This window comes from Diaphorina citri, unplaced genomic scaffold, assembly GCF_000475195.1.
Source record: "Diaphorina citri unplaced genomic scaffold, Diaci psyllid genome assembly version 1.1 scaffold1293, whole genome shotgun sequence".
NCBI classification, from domain to species: domain Eukaryota; kingdom Metazoa; phylum Arthropoda; class Insecta; order Hemiptera; family Psyllidae; genus Diaphorina; species Diaphorina citri.
In genome coordinates, this window is record NW_007378722.1 from 33409 (window position 1) to 52679 (window position 19271).

A 19271-nucleotide genomic window follows, 5' to 3' on the forward strand; every position below is an offset into this window, starting at 1 on the left:
CAGACCCCGTCTCAGATGTGAAAAAAGGGGGAAGACATTTGGGTCTTTCTTCTTCTGGATCTCCTGGCTTGCAGCTAAATCTGAAATTTGTTTCGATTCCAAGAATTAAATAAAGTAACAAAAAATAAGTAAATAAACACTTCTTGCAAAAAGAATTACCATGTTTTTCTCAAGAGCAAAGAATTATCTCAAATGTTCGCATTAACAGTAACAACGTTGTTTATGTTCATCGAATTTTCTACTGTAAAAAATTATAAAAATAATCATAATCTGCATAATAAGTTGACAAAAAACACGATTCTCTGAAAAACTTAATGACGGTAAAATATATAGGCATAAATCTATATTTTTTATCAAAATACCTAAAACTTTATCGTTCAACTATATTATTTTTAGCAAATTTTCATTTTCATTAAGTATCTTTTAATAGGTAAATAGTCTGGGACGCGTTTCGTTCTTATTGTAACTCAGCTACACACAGCTCTCAAATGCTAGCAAAAATTCGAAGAAAAGAGATCGTCGTCTTTCCGGGGATTGAACCAGTGATCTCCGATGTCCAATCTTCGTCAGATAGGTACTAAACTAAGGGGAATTCAGAATAATTAATTATTCCCACTTCTTCCCTCACGTTGTGGATTGTGGGGGGAAAATACCGGAGTCCGAGGTATAATTTCAAAGGGTGGTGGGGATAATTTCAAAGGTAAAAAAAAGACCCGAGTTGTTTGATTTATAAACCTCATCAACACGTCATTTTTTCCCCCTTTTCCATTTTTCCCTTTCCTTCTAATCTATACACTTCTGTGTTTCTCCTCCTCTTCCCCTCTTAATTCTTCTCTTCCTCCTTCTCCTCCTCTTCCTCCTCCTCCTTCATTCTTTCTCATCCAGAGCGCTTCATTTCATCTTTTGTCTCAAGAGACCTGAGGGATTTTTTTTCATACTGTGCTCCACCACTTTGCTTCACCATTTCAATCTCGTTCTTACCACAGATTAGAGCTAAGCTATGTAACTTACCCATAGCAGAGGTGTTATCTTGGTTATTATTTGATAAATGGCTACACCATTTCACGCCATATTCTACCTGTGGTCAATTTTGACTTGAGACTGATCTAAGAACGATCATTCTTGTTCATAAATACGAGTGTAAGAATTATTGCAGGACACAACTTTCCGAATGTTGTTCCTCAGATGCACAGGTCTCAATATAATGCCTAACCCCTAACATTGAACTTAAGGAATAGGAGGGGATGCTATAATAGCAATATATGTATTAGACATTTCCTATGTATGTAGGAGGAGAGAGGGTGACATTTGGAATTGATCAGGAAAGAAGGGGGGTTGCTTCTTTATTTCGGGGTGCCCGGGGGCATATATTCCCTTTTCCTCCTTCTTCTCTCTCTCTCTCTCTCTCTCTCTCTCTCTCTCTCTCAATAAAGTGAGTTTGTAATAGAATTGATTCGATCCAATTTCACAGAAGCCTTCTGGAGAAGGGATGCGAATTAGGAAGAGGGTCTGAAGAAATTAGTACAGAATATGGCCTACCAATATTGTAACGACTGTGTAGCTTTCAGATTTCAAGAGTTTGGTGAGTCACCATCAAAGGTTTGGTTGAAAGTAATTTCCCGTTATTCAGACCAATCTAAAAGGAGAGAATGAGAAAGAAAACCTCAATTGTGCAAAAGACACTGATTTTAAAACCCCAAGAAATCCCCAGGGATTTAATGAAATTCATGTGAGTTTTCTGAAGAAAACATGAAATTGGAAATAATGCATTAGTCGAAGAAATTCTCAAGCAGCACTAACAAATAAGCCTAACAACAATATTATTCAATACATTCAATATTTGTCCTAATCGAAATGAATGTAAACATTACAAGACCAAAATAATGCATTTGATCAAAAAATAACAAGCTGGGTCCGTCCCTCCGGGAATTTTTTAGCCCGTAGTTTATTCGATCGTGGTTAAAGAATATCTACCTAATTTGTTTAATATTCAGTTTATTATTATTCTTGATTTGATTTTTTAATTTTACTTTCATGTAATGATTTAAAATCAAGACTAGAGCCCGTTCTCCCTTTATTCCCAATATAGTGTACAAGTCACCCATCCATTTATTGGCCTTCCTCGGCGTAGCTTAACATAGGTAACGCTAAAACCGGTCTTAAATAATCGACTGAAGTGTTATCTAAAACTTTCTCGATTTGAGTTCATAGGTCGTCGCGACAAATTTCAAGATCAGAGCTCATTTGTGTGAGAAAATGTGAAAAAAAAAATCCCACAATTACTCAATTAACTTTAAGTCACCCATCCATTTATTGGCTTTGCTCGGCGTAGCTTAACATAGGTGACGCTAAAACCGGTCTTAAATGATCGACTGAAGTGTTATCCAAAACTTTCTCGCTTTGAGTTCATAGGTCGTCGCGACAAATTTCAAGATCAGAGCTCATTTGTGTGAGAAAATGTGAAAAAAAAAATCCCACAATTACTCAATTAACTTTAAGTCACCCATCCATTTATTGACTTTGCTCGGCGTAGCTTAACATAGGTGACGCTAAAACCGGTCTTAAAATAACGACTGAAGTGTTATCTAAAACTTTCTCGCTCTGAGTTCATAGGTCGTCGCGACAAATTTCAAGATCAGAGCTCATTTGTGTGAGAAAATGTGAAAAAAAAAATCCCACAATTACTCAATTAACTTTAAGTCACCCATCAATTTATTGGCTTTGCTCGGCGTAGCTTAACATAGGTGACGCTAAAACCGGTCTTAAAATAACGACTGAAGTGTTATCTAAAACTTTCTCGCTCTGAGTTCATAGGTCGTCGCGACAAATTTCAAGATCAGAGCTCATTTGTGTGAGAAAATGTGAAAAAAAAAATCCCCCAAAAACCAGTTTTTTTTTTTACCTTTAATTTGATATATGTATAGGTCGACTAGGTTTGGATAAGTCCTTCTATGGGAACAGACCGACAGACCGACAGACAGACAGACAGGGCGCAATGAGGGTAGAAAAACAGGGAGAGAGGATTTTTTCCATAGAGGTTCGCTTTTCCTAGAGCCTTTTGTTCAAGTTATCTTAGGAGAATAATAGGACGAGATAACGCAGCTTTTATTTTCGGATAAAATGCCATATGGGTGAAGATAGAGAGAAGCGCCCAATAAACATAACATTAATGTGGGCAACCTACAGGGTGCTTTTGAAGATAGTAAGCACATCAAATATGTATTTTAGATTTTCTCATCTTCCTTCTCTTCTAGTATGCCAGTCTACCCTGTATAAATTCGAGACTCATTGTATTTCTCGAATATTTAGAAAATTTAGATCTTTCTATTTGATATAGAAACACTAAAATGACTGAAATACAATACAATCCAAATGGCATACATGATCCATTGCACAGCGTCCTATAATATCCACACTGGAAGAACAAGAATTGACCACAGTATTTCAGAATGAACTTTAACACTATTTTAACACTATCTCCCAACTTGTCAACTACTTATTTTCCGACTTCGCTAGATAAAAACCTGTCATGAGACTGAGGAGGAATGGAGGATAAAAATCAGTTATCAATGGAAAAATCTATCTAGTGTTGGGGTTTTGCAGTTCTGAGATTAAAGCAAAGAGGGAGATTTTTTTCAAGTGGGCTCCTATTAAGAGACAGGTCTATGAAACAAAAAGCAGGTTAAATAATATAATTATTATAAAGGGGAGGGGTTATTGAGTTTAGTGGCAGAGAGTGCCTTAGGTATTGCCTTCCTCTGCATTCATTTCCCTCCCCCTCCTCTTCCTCCTCCTCCTCCTCTTTATCCTCATTTGTCGGACGTGAATTTGTACATAACCCTCCCCTTCCCTCTTTTCCATATGAACATGTACAAATTACAAAACTCACAAAAAATTGTTGTTGTTTTCATGAAAAATCCCGACGCAAATTATCAAAATGCTAAATACTCTCTAGTTCTTGTTTTTTGGAAAATTTCATTTTTTTACATGATTAAATGAGGGATGTCAAATGTTGGAAGGTTAAAAATGGCTCCTCGCATTTGAATGACAAATTTTCTGGTGTGAGTTTTTAATTCGGGGTTTCAGGCTTGGAAATCTTTATAATAATGGTGAACATGTTATATGATTATTAAACTCCTTCATAAATTGTCAGAGATGTGCGAACCGCAAAATGCAAAATGGAAAATGCAAAATGTAAAAAAGAGCTTTGACAGAGAGAACTGTAATTGCTACGGTCTTATCGTCTTGAAAGCGAAGACGGAAGACAGGATAGGAGAAAGCCAGCCGTTCTGCGAACGAATACAATCCGTTCATTATAAAATCCGCCGCGCCCGAGAATCGAACCCGCAACCCAAGTTTTTTTTTTTTCACTAATCATTAAATCCAATCGGTTTAGCTTGAACTTTAAACCTAGTCAGAACTCATATTGGATCCCCTATATACTGCCCCCACTATCCGCCTCTGTTTATCGGAAATATACGATAGACTTATAATAATATGTATAGGGAAGACAAAGACACTAAACTACAGAAAATCAAAATAAAAATACATAATAACTCCCTAACATTTTACTCAAACAGGAGAGAGAGAGAGAGAGAGAGAGAGAGAGAGAGAGAGAGAGAGAGAGAGAGAGAGAGAGAGAGAGAGAGAGAGACTTCAGTGAACCATGCGGAACTGGTGCTTTCAGGTTGTGGTTATGTGCCGGGTTGCCGGGTTGAGCTGAGACAGTACTAGGTGAGAGAAGATATTGTTTTCTGTTTGACTACAAATAAGAAAAGGTAACCCTATAACCAACCTAAGCTATTCTATAGCTAACTGGTAGCTTTTCAAAGTATTCTGGTTTGAAAGGATAACCACAAGTCCTCACGATGGTTGATCGACTGTTTTTTAGATCTTTTTAAAACACACCACATATCTACGTATTATTAACAACCCACAACAGCAACATCAACAATAACAAGCAACAACAAAACAAACTCCAAACAAAAAAGTTTTCTTTTTGCTTCGGCCGCCATTCACAGATACTAAATCTTCGTCAGATACTAAAGTAAGGGGAATCCAGATTCCAGAATAATTAATTATTCCCACTTCTTCCCTCACGTTGTGGATTGTGGGGGAAAAATACCGGAGTCCGAGGTATAATTTCAAAGGGTAGTGGGGATAATTTCAAAGTTAAAAAAAAGGCCCGAGTTGTTTGATTTATAAACCTCATCAACACGTCATTTTTTTCCCCTTTTCCATTTTTCCCTTTCCTTCTAATCTACACTTCTGTGTTTCTCCTCCTCTTCCCCTCTAAATTCTCTTCCTCCTTCTCTTCTCCTTCTTCTACCACTCTTAATTCTCCTCCTCCTCCTCCTCCTCCTTCTCCTCCATTCTTTCTCATCCAGAGCGCTTCATTTCATCTTTTGTCTCAAGAGACCTGAGGGATTTTTTTTTCATATTGTGCTCCACCACTTTGCTTCACCATTTCAATCTCGTTCTTACCACAGATTAGAGCCAAGCTATGTAACTTACCCATAGCAGAGGTGTTATCTTGGTTATTATTTGATAAATGGCTACACCATTTCACGCCATATTCTACCTGTGTTATCAGGTAGTTTAGTTGTAGCTTTGATGGTGTTACCTTTGGATAAGTTGTAGTTTTCTTATCTTGTTAGGTGATTGAATAAAATGTCTATCTAAAAGTGAAATTACCTAAATTGCCTCGAATGCACTCTGGTAATGATAAAGTATGTACTTAAGTAGGTATACTTTTTTTAGCTTTTTTTATCAGCTAACGTGAACAATCCACCTCATTTGAGACTAAACTTTCTTAGTGGAGATGTCAGAATTCCCAAGTACCTTCTCTTGTTCACCATTTCAATCTCGTTCTTACCACCGATTAGAGCTAAGCTGTGTAACTTACCCATAGCAGAGGTGTTATCTTGGTTATTATTTGATAAATGGCTAACACCATTTCACGCCATATTCTACCTGTGTTATCAGGTAGTTCAGGTGTAGATTTGATGGTGTTACCTTTGGATAAGTTGTAGTTTTCTTATCTTGTTAGGTGATTGAATAAAATGTCTATCTAAAAGTGAAATTACCTAAATTGCCTCGAATGCACCCTGGTAATGATAAAGTATGTACTTAAGTAGGTATACTTTTTTTAGCTTTTTTATCAGCTAACGTGAACAATCCACCTCATTTGAGACTAAACTTTCTTAGTGGAGATGTCAGAATTCCCAAGTACCTTCTCTTGTTAATTCATCTTCTCTCTGTTCAATTAAGTGTTAATTCATTTACATAATTCAAAGTGTCAATTTATTTAATACTTTGAGCTTTGAGTATTAATTTATTCCCTTAATTAAAAGGCAGGAGCAACATGTATGAAATTAAGACTATTAGGAACAAAATGTATACCGACAATAAAGTCTCATTACAAAAAATGTCAACACAAAAATCCACCCCTTATTTTGCTCTTTCCTCTTGTAATGTTGTAAATAATTAATTCAGCCATTTTTTTTCTCTAAGACAAAAGAAAAGTTTAAGGTTTTTTTAAATCCGCCTCTCTCTCTCTCTCTCTCTCTCTCTCTTTCTTTCTTTCTCTCTCTCTCTCTCTTTTGTTGTCTTTTTAACTTTTCTCCCGCTTTTACACTGTGTAAAAGGCTTAGGAAAGAATTTAGTTGAGAAATGTGGGGAAAAAGAGTTGAGAAAATGTTCATTAGGTATTTTTATCTTTCTACAAAGGTTTCTTTCCTTGTTAATTTTCTTTTTTATTTAACTTCTATTACCGATATACGTTGCTTCCCTTGTGAATGTACCTACATGTGTGAATGTTATACCTACATGTGTGAATGTACCTACATTTGTGAATGTACCTACATGTGTGAATGTACTAAATGTAGGTACCTACATTGTACCTATACAACTATGAATGTTTGGTTAAGAGAGGGCATGTATCTTACTTATCTTTATTTTTTTTTTTTTTTTTTAATGAATTTGTTGCTTCCCTTGTGAATGTACATGTTGTGTGAATGTACCTACATTTGTGAATGTACCTACATGTGTGAATGTACCTACATTTGTGAATGTACATGTTGTGTGAATGTACCTACATTTGTGAATGTACCTACATTTGTGAATGTACCTACATGTGTGAATGTACCTACATGTGTGAATGTACCTACATGTGTGAATGTACCTACATTTGTGAATGTACCTACATTTGTACGTGAATGTACCTACATTGTACCTATACAACTATGAATGTTTGGTTAAGAGAGGGCATGTATCTTACTTATCTTTTTTTTTTAATAAATAAAATCCCGATGCAAATTATCAAAATGCTGAATGCTCTCTGGTTCTTGTTTTTTGGAAAATTTCATTTTTTTTTACATGATTAAATGAGGGATGTCAAACGTTGGAAGGTTAAAAATGGCTCCTCGCATTTGAATGACAAATTTTCTGGTGTGAGTTTTTAATTCGGAATTTCAGGCTTGCAAATGTTTATAATAATGTGAACATGTCATAGGTATGATTATTAAACTCCTTCATAAATTGTACTTATTACATAGAAATCATGAGATCCCTATCACTGTGTTGACAAAAATGATTTAAACGACTCTGGCATGTTTCAAATAAAAATAATAATATTTTCACAACATTAAAAAACCCTAATTAATCTACCGCAATAAATTAATCCAAATTAACATGATATTTCTGGTGATTAAATATTTTACCAGACCCCGTCTCAGATGTGAAAAAAGGGGGAAGACATTTGGGTCTTTCTTCTTCTGGATCTCCTGGCTTCACCACAGACTTCCAGACACCCAAAGGCCGGATGTCATTAAATATGATAAACAAATGAGGCCGGGTTAAGGTTTAACAGAGTTTAAGTGGAATCTCATGTTTTCGTCACCTTAGCGTTATAGTGTCATCAAATGAGTCCCCAGGTACCACATTGGTGATGGGAGTGATGATATTTGGGCCGTTAAACACTCGTCTACAGCGCCGGAAGTTTTTGGTATCCTTTGATTTTGTTTGGTGAATGTTGATAAGTGTGAGATTTGTGTTTGGGATTTGTGGGTACTCCAGCCTAGTTGGCTTGGAACTTGGAAGGTATAGCCCTGCCTTGTGAGCCCTAGGTCGTGGGTTTAGCCCTGCCTTGTGAGCCCTAGGTCGTGGGTATAGCCCTGTTGCTCTGTCAGTAGTCTGTACTGATACTACTGATTAGTAACCTACTTACATTTAGTCTCACTTGAGTATAGGACACGTGACCCGGGGGGTTAAATGATTAACCCAAATGTACACCGGATTCCTCAGTAGTCTGTACTGATTAGTAACCTACTTACATTTAGTCTCACTTGAGTAGGACACGTGACCCGAGGGTAATTGAGCTTAGGATGACTTTACAAGATCAAATTTAATTTTGAGTGTAACTTTTACCCACCTAATTCAGTGTAGTCTGTACTGATTAGTAACCTACTTATACATTTAGTCTCACTTGAGTATAGGACACGTGACCCGGGGGGTAATTGAGCTTAGGATGACTTTACAAGATCAAATTTAATTTGGAGTGTAACTTTTACCAACCTAATTCAGATAGTAAAGATCTTTTATATCAGACCTTTGTCAAGTAGCTAACTCCACAAAAGGAGTTGGAATTGTTGGAAAAGAATAACATGATGTCTTGTAGATCATAGTTGGCTTTCTTCTACCTTGTTGCCCAAATGATAGGATCGATGTTATTATTTATTATCTCTCTAGTAAACTCTAGTTTCCTCTCAGAATTCATCAGAACAGACACTACGACCATTCATATTGACGAAAACATGAGTCAAACTGATAATCACAAAAACCCATAAACACAACACCACATGGCCCATTTCATCCTATAATTTGTACGTTTCATAATATTGTGTGTTGTTTCCTATGTCATTTAAAACCCATAACCTTACTTAACATCGAGATCCGAAAACATCAACACATCATAAAAATATGAAGTATCTAAATATTAACAACCCGTCATATGTGCTAAGTGATTTGTAATTTATTACTTTTCATCAGGGGTTTCCAAAGTGGACAACTTTTGAAAGATGGATGGCGTGTATGGCGGCCATACAACTCAAAAAATCACTCTCTAGTGCTCATAAATATTAATGGCATGTACTTTGATGGGACTTGGTAGACCTGTGCATGAGCGCTACACGCCCTACACTTGAATTTTAAATATGACAAATATATGAGGCCGGGTTAAGGTTTAAGGTTTAACAGAGTTTAAGTGGAATCTCATGTTTTCGTCACCTTAGCGTTATAGTGTCATCAAATGAGTCCCCAGGTACCACATTGGTGATGGGAGTGATGATATTTGGGCCGTTAAACACTCGCCTACAGCGCCGGAAGTTTTTGGTATCCTTTGATTTTGTTTGGTGAATGTTGATAACTACCTAAGTGTGAGATTTGTGTTTGGGATTTGTGGGTACTCCAGCCTAGTTGGCTTGGAACTTGGAAGGTTTAGCCCTGCCTTGTGAGCCTTAGGTCGTGGGATTGCTTCCGCCCGGAGTAACCTTTAATCCTAAATAGATAAGGTTCGTTCTCGGAAAGGTTGGATTTCTACTATCCTCTCTTCAATTTCTACAGATCAGTCTTGTTTTAGGTAAAGATTCAACGGACACAAAGAAATTTCAATCTACCACAGTAAATTAATCAATTTTTTCAGGAATTTTAGGGAGAGAAAAAGACCATATTAGAATGATAGGTTGAAAATCCTCAATGATATTTACTATGTAATGTATGTATTTATACCTAAAAAGGTACAGGTATGTAAGCGTAAAAAAAAGTAAAAAGTCATAAAGAATATAAAGATAATGGAGACATAAAGATTTTATCAGCAGGCATTTGACTCGGACTATAAAATACTGATAGGCCATTAATTAAATATTGGCCACACTGGGAGAGGAGAGGGGAGGATCTCTCTCTCTCTCTCTCTCTCTCTCTCTCTCTCTTATTTATGTCATCTTTTGTTTTCTAATTACCATTTGAATAAAAATAATAATAATCCATACATAACCTATAATCTGTCATTTCTGATCTCAGAGTTATGAATATTTATGTTTTATTATTTTTAATTGTTATTATTTTTTTTTTACTGATCAAATCTGCTGATTTGACCACGTGACCCGTACACAATGGGTTATACTGAAGATAAGAAGAGAGAGAGAGAGGGAGGGAGAGAGAGAAAGAAGAAGTAACTTGCTATTTGCGAAAATAAGTGAAATACCTACTGTAAATTTGACATTTCCAACAATAACATTTGATTTTCTCACAACATTCCTGCAAATATGGAAACTTGTCCCATAGCCCATAGATGTTTTAATCTGTTTGACTACAAATAAGAAAAGGTAACCCTATAACCAACCTAAGCTATTCTATAGCTAACTGGTAGCTTTGCAAAGTATTCTGGTTCGAAAGGAAAACCACAAGTCCTCACGATGGTTGATTGACTGTTTTTTTAGATCTTTTTAAAACACACTACATACATATTATTAACAATCCACAACAGCAACATCAACAATAACAAGCAACAACAAAACAAACTCCAAACAAAAAAGTTTTCTTTTTGCTTCGGCCGCCATTCACAGAGAGAGAGAGAGAGAGAGAGAGAGAGAGAGAGAGAGAGAGAGAGAGAGAGAGAGAGAGAGAGAGAGAGAGATTCTAACTGACTACCTTAAAGCTTACGATAAAATCAATATAAACATATTATGTGCCAAACTACGTGCATACGGAATTCTAGACCCACTTTTGTCATGGTTCTATAGCTATTTCTCAAGCCGCGTCCAAATAGTTAAGCTCAAAACTACCTAGATAAATATTTAACAAATAAATATTTAGCCCACTCTCGAGATCTGAAGGGGCTTGCATAATTAATAAGCCATAACAGATGTCTACCTACCTAGATAAATATTTAACAAATAAATATTTAGCCCACTCTCGAGATCTGAAGGGGCTTGCATAATTAATAAGCCATAACAGATGTGAAAATGTACCGCAGGGCGCAATGAGGGTAGAAAAACAGGGAGAGAGGATTTTTTCCATAGAGGTTCGCTTTTCCTAGAGCCTTTTGTTCAAGTTATCTTAGGAGAATAATAGGACGAGATAACGCAGCTTTTATTTTCGGATAAAATGCCATATGGGTGAAGATAGAGAGAAGCGCCCAATAAACATAACATTAATGTGGGCAACCTACAGGGTGCTTTTGAAGATAGTAAGCACATCAAATATGTATTTTAGATTTTCTCATCTTCCTTCTCTTCTAGTATGCCAGTCTACCCTGTATAAATTCGAGACTCATTGTATTTCTCGAATATTTAGATCTTTCTATTTGATAGAAACACTAAAATGACTGAAATACAATACAATCCAATATACATGATCCATTTCACAGCGTCCTATAATATTTACACTGAAAGAACAAGAACTGACTCGCAATGATACTCGCAGAACTTCAACACTTATCTCCTAACTTGTCAACATGTCAACTATTTTCCGACTTCGCTAGATAAAAACCTGTCATGAGACTGAGGAGGATAAAAATCAGTTATCAATGGAAAAATCTATCTAGTGTTGGTATATTTTCCGACTTCGCTAGATAAAAACCTGTCATGAGACTGAGGAGGATAAAAATCAGTTATCAATGGAAAAATCTATCTAGTGTTGGGGTTTAGCCGTTCTGAGATTAAAGCAGAGAGGGAGATTTTTTTTTATATATTGTATATATATATGTGGGCTCCTATTAAGAGACAGGTCTATGAAACAAAAAGCAGGTTAAATTATAAAGGGGAGGGGTTATTGAGTTTAGTGGCAGAGAGTGCCTTAGGTATTGCCTTCCTCTACATTTATTTCCCTTCTCCTAATCCTCCTCCTCCTCCTCCCCCTCCCCCCCCCCCCCAGAGAGAGAGAGTAAATAAGACTGCGTAAAAATGTTATTTTTAAATTTAATAGAGTCAAAAAACACGCGTGGAGAGGAAAGAGAGAGAGGAAGAGATGGGGAGCTTGGAGGTAAGAGAGAGAGAGAGAGAGAGAGAGAGAGAGAGAGAGGGGGAGTGTGAGAGAGACAGGGAGAACGAAGAACAAAACAAAATTATTCAAGTTAGTCGGTAAAGGTGAAGTTGCACTTTTCGCACTGAAATTTTTACCAGGATGAAAACGAAAGATTTTTGGTTTCAGTACAAGCAAAATCGCATTGGTTTTCCGACCACTGTTTTGGTTGATCTCATTCACACAGAACTTTTCCGGATAAGTTTAGAAGTTAGCCAACAGAAGAAGGAAACACCCTCACCCCCTAGAAGTTCCTGTAAGCTTAGGGGATGAGCTAACAGTTGTGCTTATTATTGTTTGTAAATAAATATTTCATTCAATTCAATTCTTCTTAAAAAAAAGAGCTTTGACAGAGAGAACTGTAATTGCTACGGTCTTATCGTCTTGAAAGCGAAGTAGGAAGACAGGATAGGAGAAAGCCAGCCGTTCTGCGAACGAACACAATCCGTTCATTATAAAATCCGCCGCGCCCGAGAATCGAACCCGCCACCAAAGTTTTATTTTCACCAATCATTTGATCCAATCGGTTTAGCTTGAACTTTAAACCTAGTTAGAACTCATATTGGATCCCCTATCCCCTATACTGCCCCCACTATCCGCCTCTGTTTATCGGAAATACTATAGACTTATAGTAATATGTATAGGGAAGACAAAGACACTAAACTACAAAAAATCAAAATGAAAATACATAATAACTCCCTAACATTTTACTCAAACAGGAGAGAGAGAGAGAGAGAGACAGAGATACTAAGAGAAGAGAAAGAGAGAGATAGAGAGACAAAAATCAAAATTGTAATTCTCAAGTGTTGCTCCGAACATTTTAGAAGGGGAGTGAGTGAGAGAGAGAATGAGGGAGTGAGTGAGAGAGAATGAGGTAAAAGTAAAAACAGATAGGTAGAAGCACATCATGGTGGAACATGAGAGTGAGAGAGACAAAGCGAGGGGGAGAGAGAATTAAAGACAGAGAGAGGGAGAGAGAGAGTAAATAAGACTGCGTAAAAATGTTATTTTTAAATTTAATAGAGTCAAAAAACACGCGTGGAGAGGAAAGAGAGAGAGAGAGAGATGGGGAGCTGGGAGGTAAGAGAGAGAGAGAGAGAGAGAGAGGGAGTGTGAGAGAGACAGGGAGAACGAAGAACAAAACAAAATTATTCAAGTTAGTCGGTAAAGGTGAAGTTGCACTTTACGCACTGAAATTTTTACCAGGATGAAAACGAAAGATTTTTGGTTTAAGTACAAGCAAAATCGCATTGGTTTTCCGACCACTGTTTTGGTTGATCTCATTCACACAGAACTTTTCCGGATAAGTTTAGAAGTTAGAACTTGGACCTCTTTAGATGTTTAGAAGGTTGTTACTTAGATTGACCATAGGTCCAAAGACCATTGGTAAGGGAAACGTTAACTGAAGGCAATAGAAGACACTCAATTGCATTACCTCTGTTAATGACCCTTTGCTCATTTCTCATTAATTTCATTATAAAGGCCGCCCACATTAGATGCTCAACTGTTCTCATTTTTATCACACAGAGTATTTACAAAAAACTCCTCGAAACATAAAAACGCGGGGGAAACGGCAACCCCGCCATTTCTACGTCGGATAGCGTCTATTTTCCGCTGTTGTCATGGTAACGCGTGTATACAATATGAAGGGTTGCTTTTTCGGCGTTTCCACGGAGGGGCAGGAAAAGTCACGGAGGAATTTTCCTTTCATGTTTTTATATTTCCACAATGGAATTTCTCCCCTTCCGTGTATTCTTCCCCGAAATAACTTCCTCCTACCTTAACTCAGTCAACCTTGCAATAACCCTCGTATTTTCGAAACTTTAACTTTTCCTGGTGAGATGGAAAGTTTGGAGGTTTGCCGTGATGGTAGACAACACGTGTCACCCAGCGGGGCCACCCGGGACCCAGGGGGTTAAATGATTAACCCAAATGTACACCGGATTGCTCTGTCTGTAGTCTGTGTTAGTAAAAGATCGACAAGCACCAATCTTTTATCTTTTACGGATTATGTAAATAAAGTAATTGATAAAGGGGATCAATTCACAATGGAATTTCTCCCCTTCCGTGTATACTTCCCCGAAATAACTTCCTCCTACCTTAACTCAGTCAACCTTGCAATAACCCTCGTATTTTCGAAACTTTAACTTTTCCTGGTGAGATGCGCTGATTTTGTCTACCTCCGGTAGTACGTGTTTAGAAAGGAGTCTAGTACTCCGTCCTTAATTTTCATTCAACCTTAATAAGAGTAGTAGCCTGCTACTGGGAGCTCTGGGGTAAAGGGATTCTTTAGAATCTTTAGTCCCATTCGAGAAGTACATTAAAATAAGCACCTCTATTAGATAGGTACTTTTTTTTGTTTAGTGGTACGGCTTATTATTCACTTTTTTTTTTTTTTTTTTTTTTTTTTTTTTTTTTTTTGGAAAGTTTTTTTTTTTTTTTTTTGCTTTTTTTTTTTTTTTTTTTTTTTTTTTTTTTTTTAGTTGAGCAAGGTCTTTTTACTGAATTGGTAGTTGTATAGTATTATTCTTTAACCCATCAAATATACGAGACCTTGTTTAGACTGCTGGGGTAAAGGACTTTTCAGTCCTATTCGGGCAGGATAAACAAAAGGTATATTCTATTCTACTGTGTAGTTATGTGTCTAGGATTAAGAATAGGAAAGTACAAACCCGTAAAGTGACACTAGCATAGAACAGTTCATCATACAAGAAGATAATCATACAGTTGGACAGATAATGTTTCATCACATGTTTGATCAGCGTATATATGTACTTACTCGGAGACAAGGCCACTCCTTGCAAATCACTTTTCCTTCCTCCCCTTCCATTGTTTACTGAGTAGCGCTGACCATTATCAACCACAGGTGTTCTGTTACCTGCTTCAACACTTATAATGGCCTATTTTTAGTAAGAAAGTACAACATAGGTAAAAAAAAACCTACCTACTTTTATTGAACTTTCTACTTATGTTTTGAAACTGAATGTTCCTGTTTAGAAGGTTTTAAATTGAATTTGCTGTAATCGAGCTTTACGATGACAGAAATAAATTTTGGATTCTTGAACGAAGGTAAGTAATAATGTAGGTACCTTCTAGTTATTGTATTTTTATTGGAGTAAATATATATGTTTTAGGTGACTAAAGGTGCCCTCCTCGGCCGATGTATTATTCAACTAATAATAAAGTAAAACGAAAAGATATATTAGGTAAAGAAAAGATACGTTGTCATCAAGTTCTTTGTCCCTAGAACATAATGTCAACTTTCTTTTTGTTTTCCGTGAAATGTCATGGAAAAAATAATTACATTTACTCTCTGTATCCATTTCTATTTTTCCTGTGTCTTTTACTTTTGAACAAAATATGGGTGGTGCTAGTTATTTTGAAAGTTAGCAAGTAGGTAGGTAACTATTTACTATAATTATGCATTATGGTAAGTAGGTATAGGTAGCTTTAGGTGGATATCTTCATTTTTTTTACGTAACTAATATTGAAATTTAGCAAAAAGTATAGAAAAAATAGAAAGTAATAAATAAATGAATCAGCTTAATGTGAACGCAGTGAAAATAATGTTAAACCCCCCCGATGGTAAGATAATACATTTTAATAACTAAAGTGGGAAACTGATTTTCTTAGAAAAAGTTGAACTGCATACTGGGGTCTTGTCCGGTGTTGAAATTGAAGAACCCAGCTCTATCCCCTACATCTTGGTCTGGGAAACTTGCGTTGTTCAAATCCAAACTCAAATTCCCTGTGGAACAGACAATTGAAAATGATGCTGAAATTTGATTAAAAAAAGTACATAACAAATTACAAACAAACAGAGATCTCAAGTTAAGTAAAACCATGTTAAAAATGGTCAAGAGCTTTGACTTTAAAACCGGAGGTGCTAGGTTCGAATCCCAGCCGGGGCGGAAATTTTCTGACCAAACTCTTCCGTTCCCGAAGAGGCGATATACATTTTTCTTTTACGAGGCAGGTACCTTTTTTAAAAGTTATTTTTATTAAGTAGACAAAAAAAGGAATCTGACCCAGATATAGAGGGCGAGCGAGAGATAGAAAGTTACTTACCGTCAAATCCACTCTGACTTTGGTCGTTATCAGAGAAGATTCCCATATCATATTGATCAGACACCACCGAGCTTCCTACATCTTCATCATATAGAGAGAACACACTACCTGGTGCTTCCTCCAAAATATCATCCTCGGTGCTGAAGTATTTCGACTTCTCCTGAAACAAAAGAAACATATTTCGGGGACACGGTTAACCTTTTGGTAAGGCACCAACCTCAGTGGTGTAGTGGTTAGCACGGTGGACTTCGGATCTGGAGGTTGGTGGTTCGAGTCCAAGTCAAGTCATAAAACTTAGCAGGTTGGTTATGGGTTTGGCTGCTCTGAACCCTAACAGTCCCACAGCAAGACACTAGTCTGCTCCCTGTTTAAGGTCCCCCAGCCAGATTTACTGTGAAACTGTGAGTTACCTTACCTTATCCGTGGCTAAGGCCTTGTCGACCATATGCCTGCTCCACACTTTGCGTCCATTGCGCTCGGTGTTGAGCAAACTCCTGCCAGGAATCCAGGATTCAGGATCTACTCCCATCTCCTGGACGTCCTTTTGAATGTTGTTCCTCCATCGGGTTTTAGGTCTTCCGACCGGTCGAGTCCCAATCACTCTCTTCTGGAAACTGTGAGTTAGGTAGGTATAATGTAAAACTTACCCTATTAAACTCGTCATGCTGTAGATTCGGATCCGCTAGGTAAGGCGCCTACAGAAAGTTCCGGGTTCGATTCTTCATGCCCACCATTAAAACAAAGGTAGGTAATTATTTAAAAGCCACGACAGTAAAAAAAGAGCTCCTTTTTGTGTTCAACCCAACCCTATAATAACACTGGTCACAGCTTTAGGTATTTTTGAAAACTCCTCCTTGTAGAACTTTCCCACTGACGTAACTTCTGAACAAGTACCACATTTCAAAGGGGTTTCTGGCCCCTCGGCTCGGCGTTTCATTCTGCTCCTTTACTGTGGGCCAGTGTTGGCCGTACTCTAAAATTTTGGAGCATTAACTCACCTCTTCAGCTCCTGTCATATCATCTTGTTCATTATACTCCAGATTCTCACTATGCTGAGTGGAAACATCTTGATCTACATACTGCTCTGGTTCTAAATACTGCTTCGTATCAGGTTCTAGTGACCGTTCAACATCTCTCATCTCTTCTTCATTCCCCACGCCTTGTAGTTTCGGTTTCTTGGATGGACCTGTAAGGAACACAGAGGCTCATTGCATATTTCGTGCATATCTTTTGCATATTTTGCGACTCGACGCCGACGGTTCTTTGATTTTTTTTTTTTTGTAATAGAGGGAACTGTAACTGCTATGGTCTTATAGTCCCGACATCGAAGGGAGAAGGAAGACAGGATAGGAGAAAGCCAGCCGTTTCGAGAACGAACATTATACGTTCAGGATAAAACCCGCCCTGGGTGGAAATCGAACCCGCGACCTAGCGCTTACAAGACAGACGCTCTACCAACCAAGCTAACTCAAGATTGTTTGGATGGCCATAACTCAGGAATGGTTCATTCGATTTTTAATAAAATTCGGCAAATTTTTCGCCAAAATGGTAAAATTTGACTCATAGGTAGATGAAATTTCTTATAATATTTAACCCCTTAATGCGCAATGTTGTAGTTCTGCAACATTTGGAAAATTGGCCAAATGAGGGTTAAAAATTGAGATAGTAAAATTTTCATTTTCCATTCTGGTATCTATGACCAAAGACCTATGACATACTAAAATTTGAGCAAAATTGATGATCTTGCGCATTAAAGGGTTAAGGTCCAACCGAGAACTTAGAGGCCCTTTGAGTTATATATGTACTTACTCGGGGACAAGGCCACTCCTTGCGAATCACTTTTCCTTCCTCCCCTTCCATTGTTTACTGAGTAGCGCTGACCATTATCAACCACAGGTGTTCTGTTACCTGCTTCAACACTGCTGCCTTTAGACTGTACTCCGTGGTGATTCATGTCCTGTGAATTTCTATGCTGATTCAAATTCTTACGAGACGAAATTACATGTTCCTCATTCTGTGATTTTCTGTGCTGATTCATATCCTGTGAATTTCTATGCTGAATCAAGTTCTTACGCGACGAAATTATATTTTCCTCATTCTGTGAATTTCTATTGTTCTGATTGACATCGATGTGCTGTGAATTTCTCTTTTCTTCATTTATATTTGAATTCTGCGAGTTTCGACCGCGCTGATTTAAATTCTTACGCGACGAAATTATATTTTCCTCATTCTGTGAATTTCTATTTCTGTGCTGATTCAAATCCATATGCTGCGAATTTTTTTCTTCATTTGTGTTTGAATCTTGCGACTTTCGAGCGCCCTGATTGACATTCAACTCTTGCGGATTGAAATTCATGTGCTGCGAATTTCTCTTTTCCTCATTCATATTTACATTTTTTTTTTTCGCCAAAATGGTAAAATTTGACACATAGGTAGATGAAATTTCTTATAATATTTAAGGTCCAACCGAGAACTTAGAGGCCCTTTGAGTTATATATGTACTTACTCGGAGACAAGGCCACTCCTTGCGAATCGCTTTTCCTTCCTCCCCTTCCATTGTTTACTGAGTAGCGCTGACCATTATCAACCACAGGTGTTCTGTTACCTGCTTCAGCACTGCTGCAGGACCTTGTGCTGACTCGACCGGTAGCTTCTGAGGGCGTTGACCTTGAGATTGCTGACTGGGCGATTTCCCACTGGACTGTTGGTCTTGGGCTTGGATTGGATTGAATGGTTTGTCAGGGTGGTGTGATGCAGGCTGAATTACAGCGGCTTCCTGCGGATTCTCTGCTGAAGCTTGAGGCTTTCCATTGACAGTGGAGGAATTATGCTGCCTTTGTGATTCTTGTGCTTTTACATTTTGCGAGTTTCGACCGCTCTGATTGACACTATACTCCTGCTGATACAAATCTTCTGAGTTTCCCTGCTTGGGAACTGTTCGTACGTTCAAATCAGCTGAGGTTTGTTGCTTGAACCCTGCGCTGGGTGATTTACCATTCTGTTTCCCGGGACCTTGTGCTGACTCGACCGGTAGCTTCTGAGGGCGTTGACCTTGATATTGCTGACTGGGCGATTTCCCACTGGACTGTCGGTCTTGGGCTGGATTGAATGGTTTGTCAGCGTGG

The 19271-nt window shown here is 37.6% G+C and overlaps 1 protein-coding gene across 1 annotated transcript; it reads right to left on the reverse strand.

Moving 5' to 3' along the window:
* Positions 1-15671: 15671 nt before the first annotated feature.
* On the reverse strand, positions 15672-18532 carry LOC108253138 (bromodomain-containing protein DDB_G0280777-like). The gene is made up of 4 exons (XM_017446538.2): positions 17956-18532; positions 17145-17332; positions 16147-16306; positions 15672-15826 (listed from the first exon to the last, which is right to left on the reverse strand). The coding sequence occupies exons 1-4, from the start codon at positions 18530-18532 to the stop codon at positions 15708-15710; spliced, it is 1044 nt and encodes a 347-aa protein (XP_017302027.1). The 3' UTR covers positions 15672-15707.
* Between the last annotated feature and the right edge of the window lie 739 nt (positions 18533-19271).

What these genes read in the sequence shown, in the direction of transcription:
- LOC108253138 (XM_017446538.2), bottom strand. Translation starts at nt 18,532, where the DNA reads ATGAATGAGGAAAAGAGAAATTCGCAGCACATGAATTTCAATCCGCAA. An exon ending in AGGAGTGGCCTTGTCCCCGA is followed by an intron (nt 17,333 to 17,955) that starts GTAAGTACATAT and finishes TGTTCCTTACAG; the next exon opens with GTCCATCCAAGAAACCGAAA. An exon ending in AAGTCAGAGTGGATTTGACG is followed by an intron (nt 15,827 to 16,146) that starts GTAAGTAACTTT and finishes TCTGTTCCACAG; the next exon opens with GGAATTTGAGTTTGGATTTG.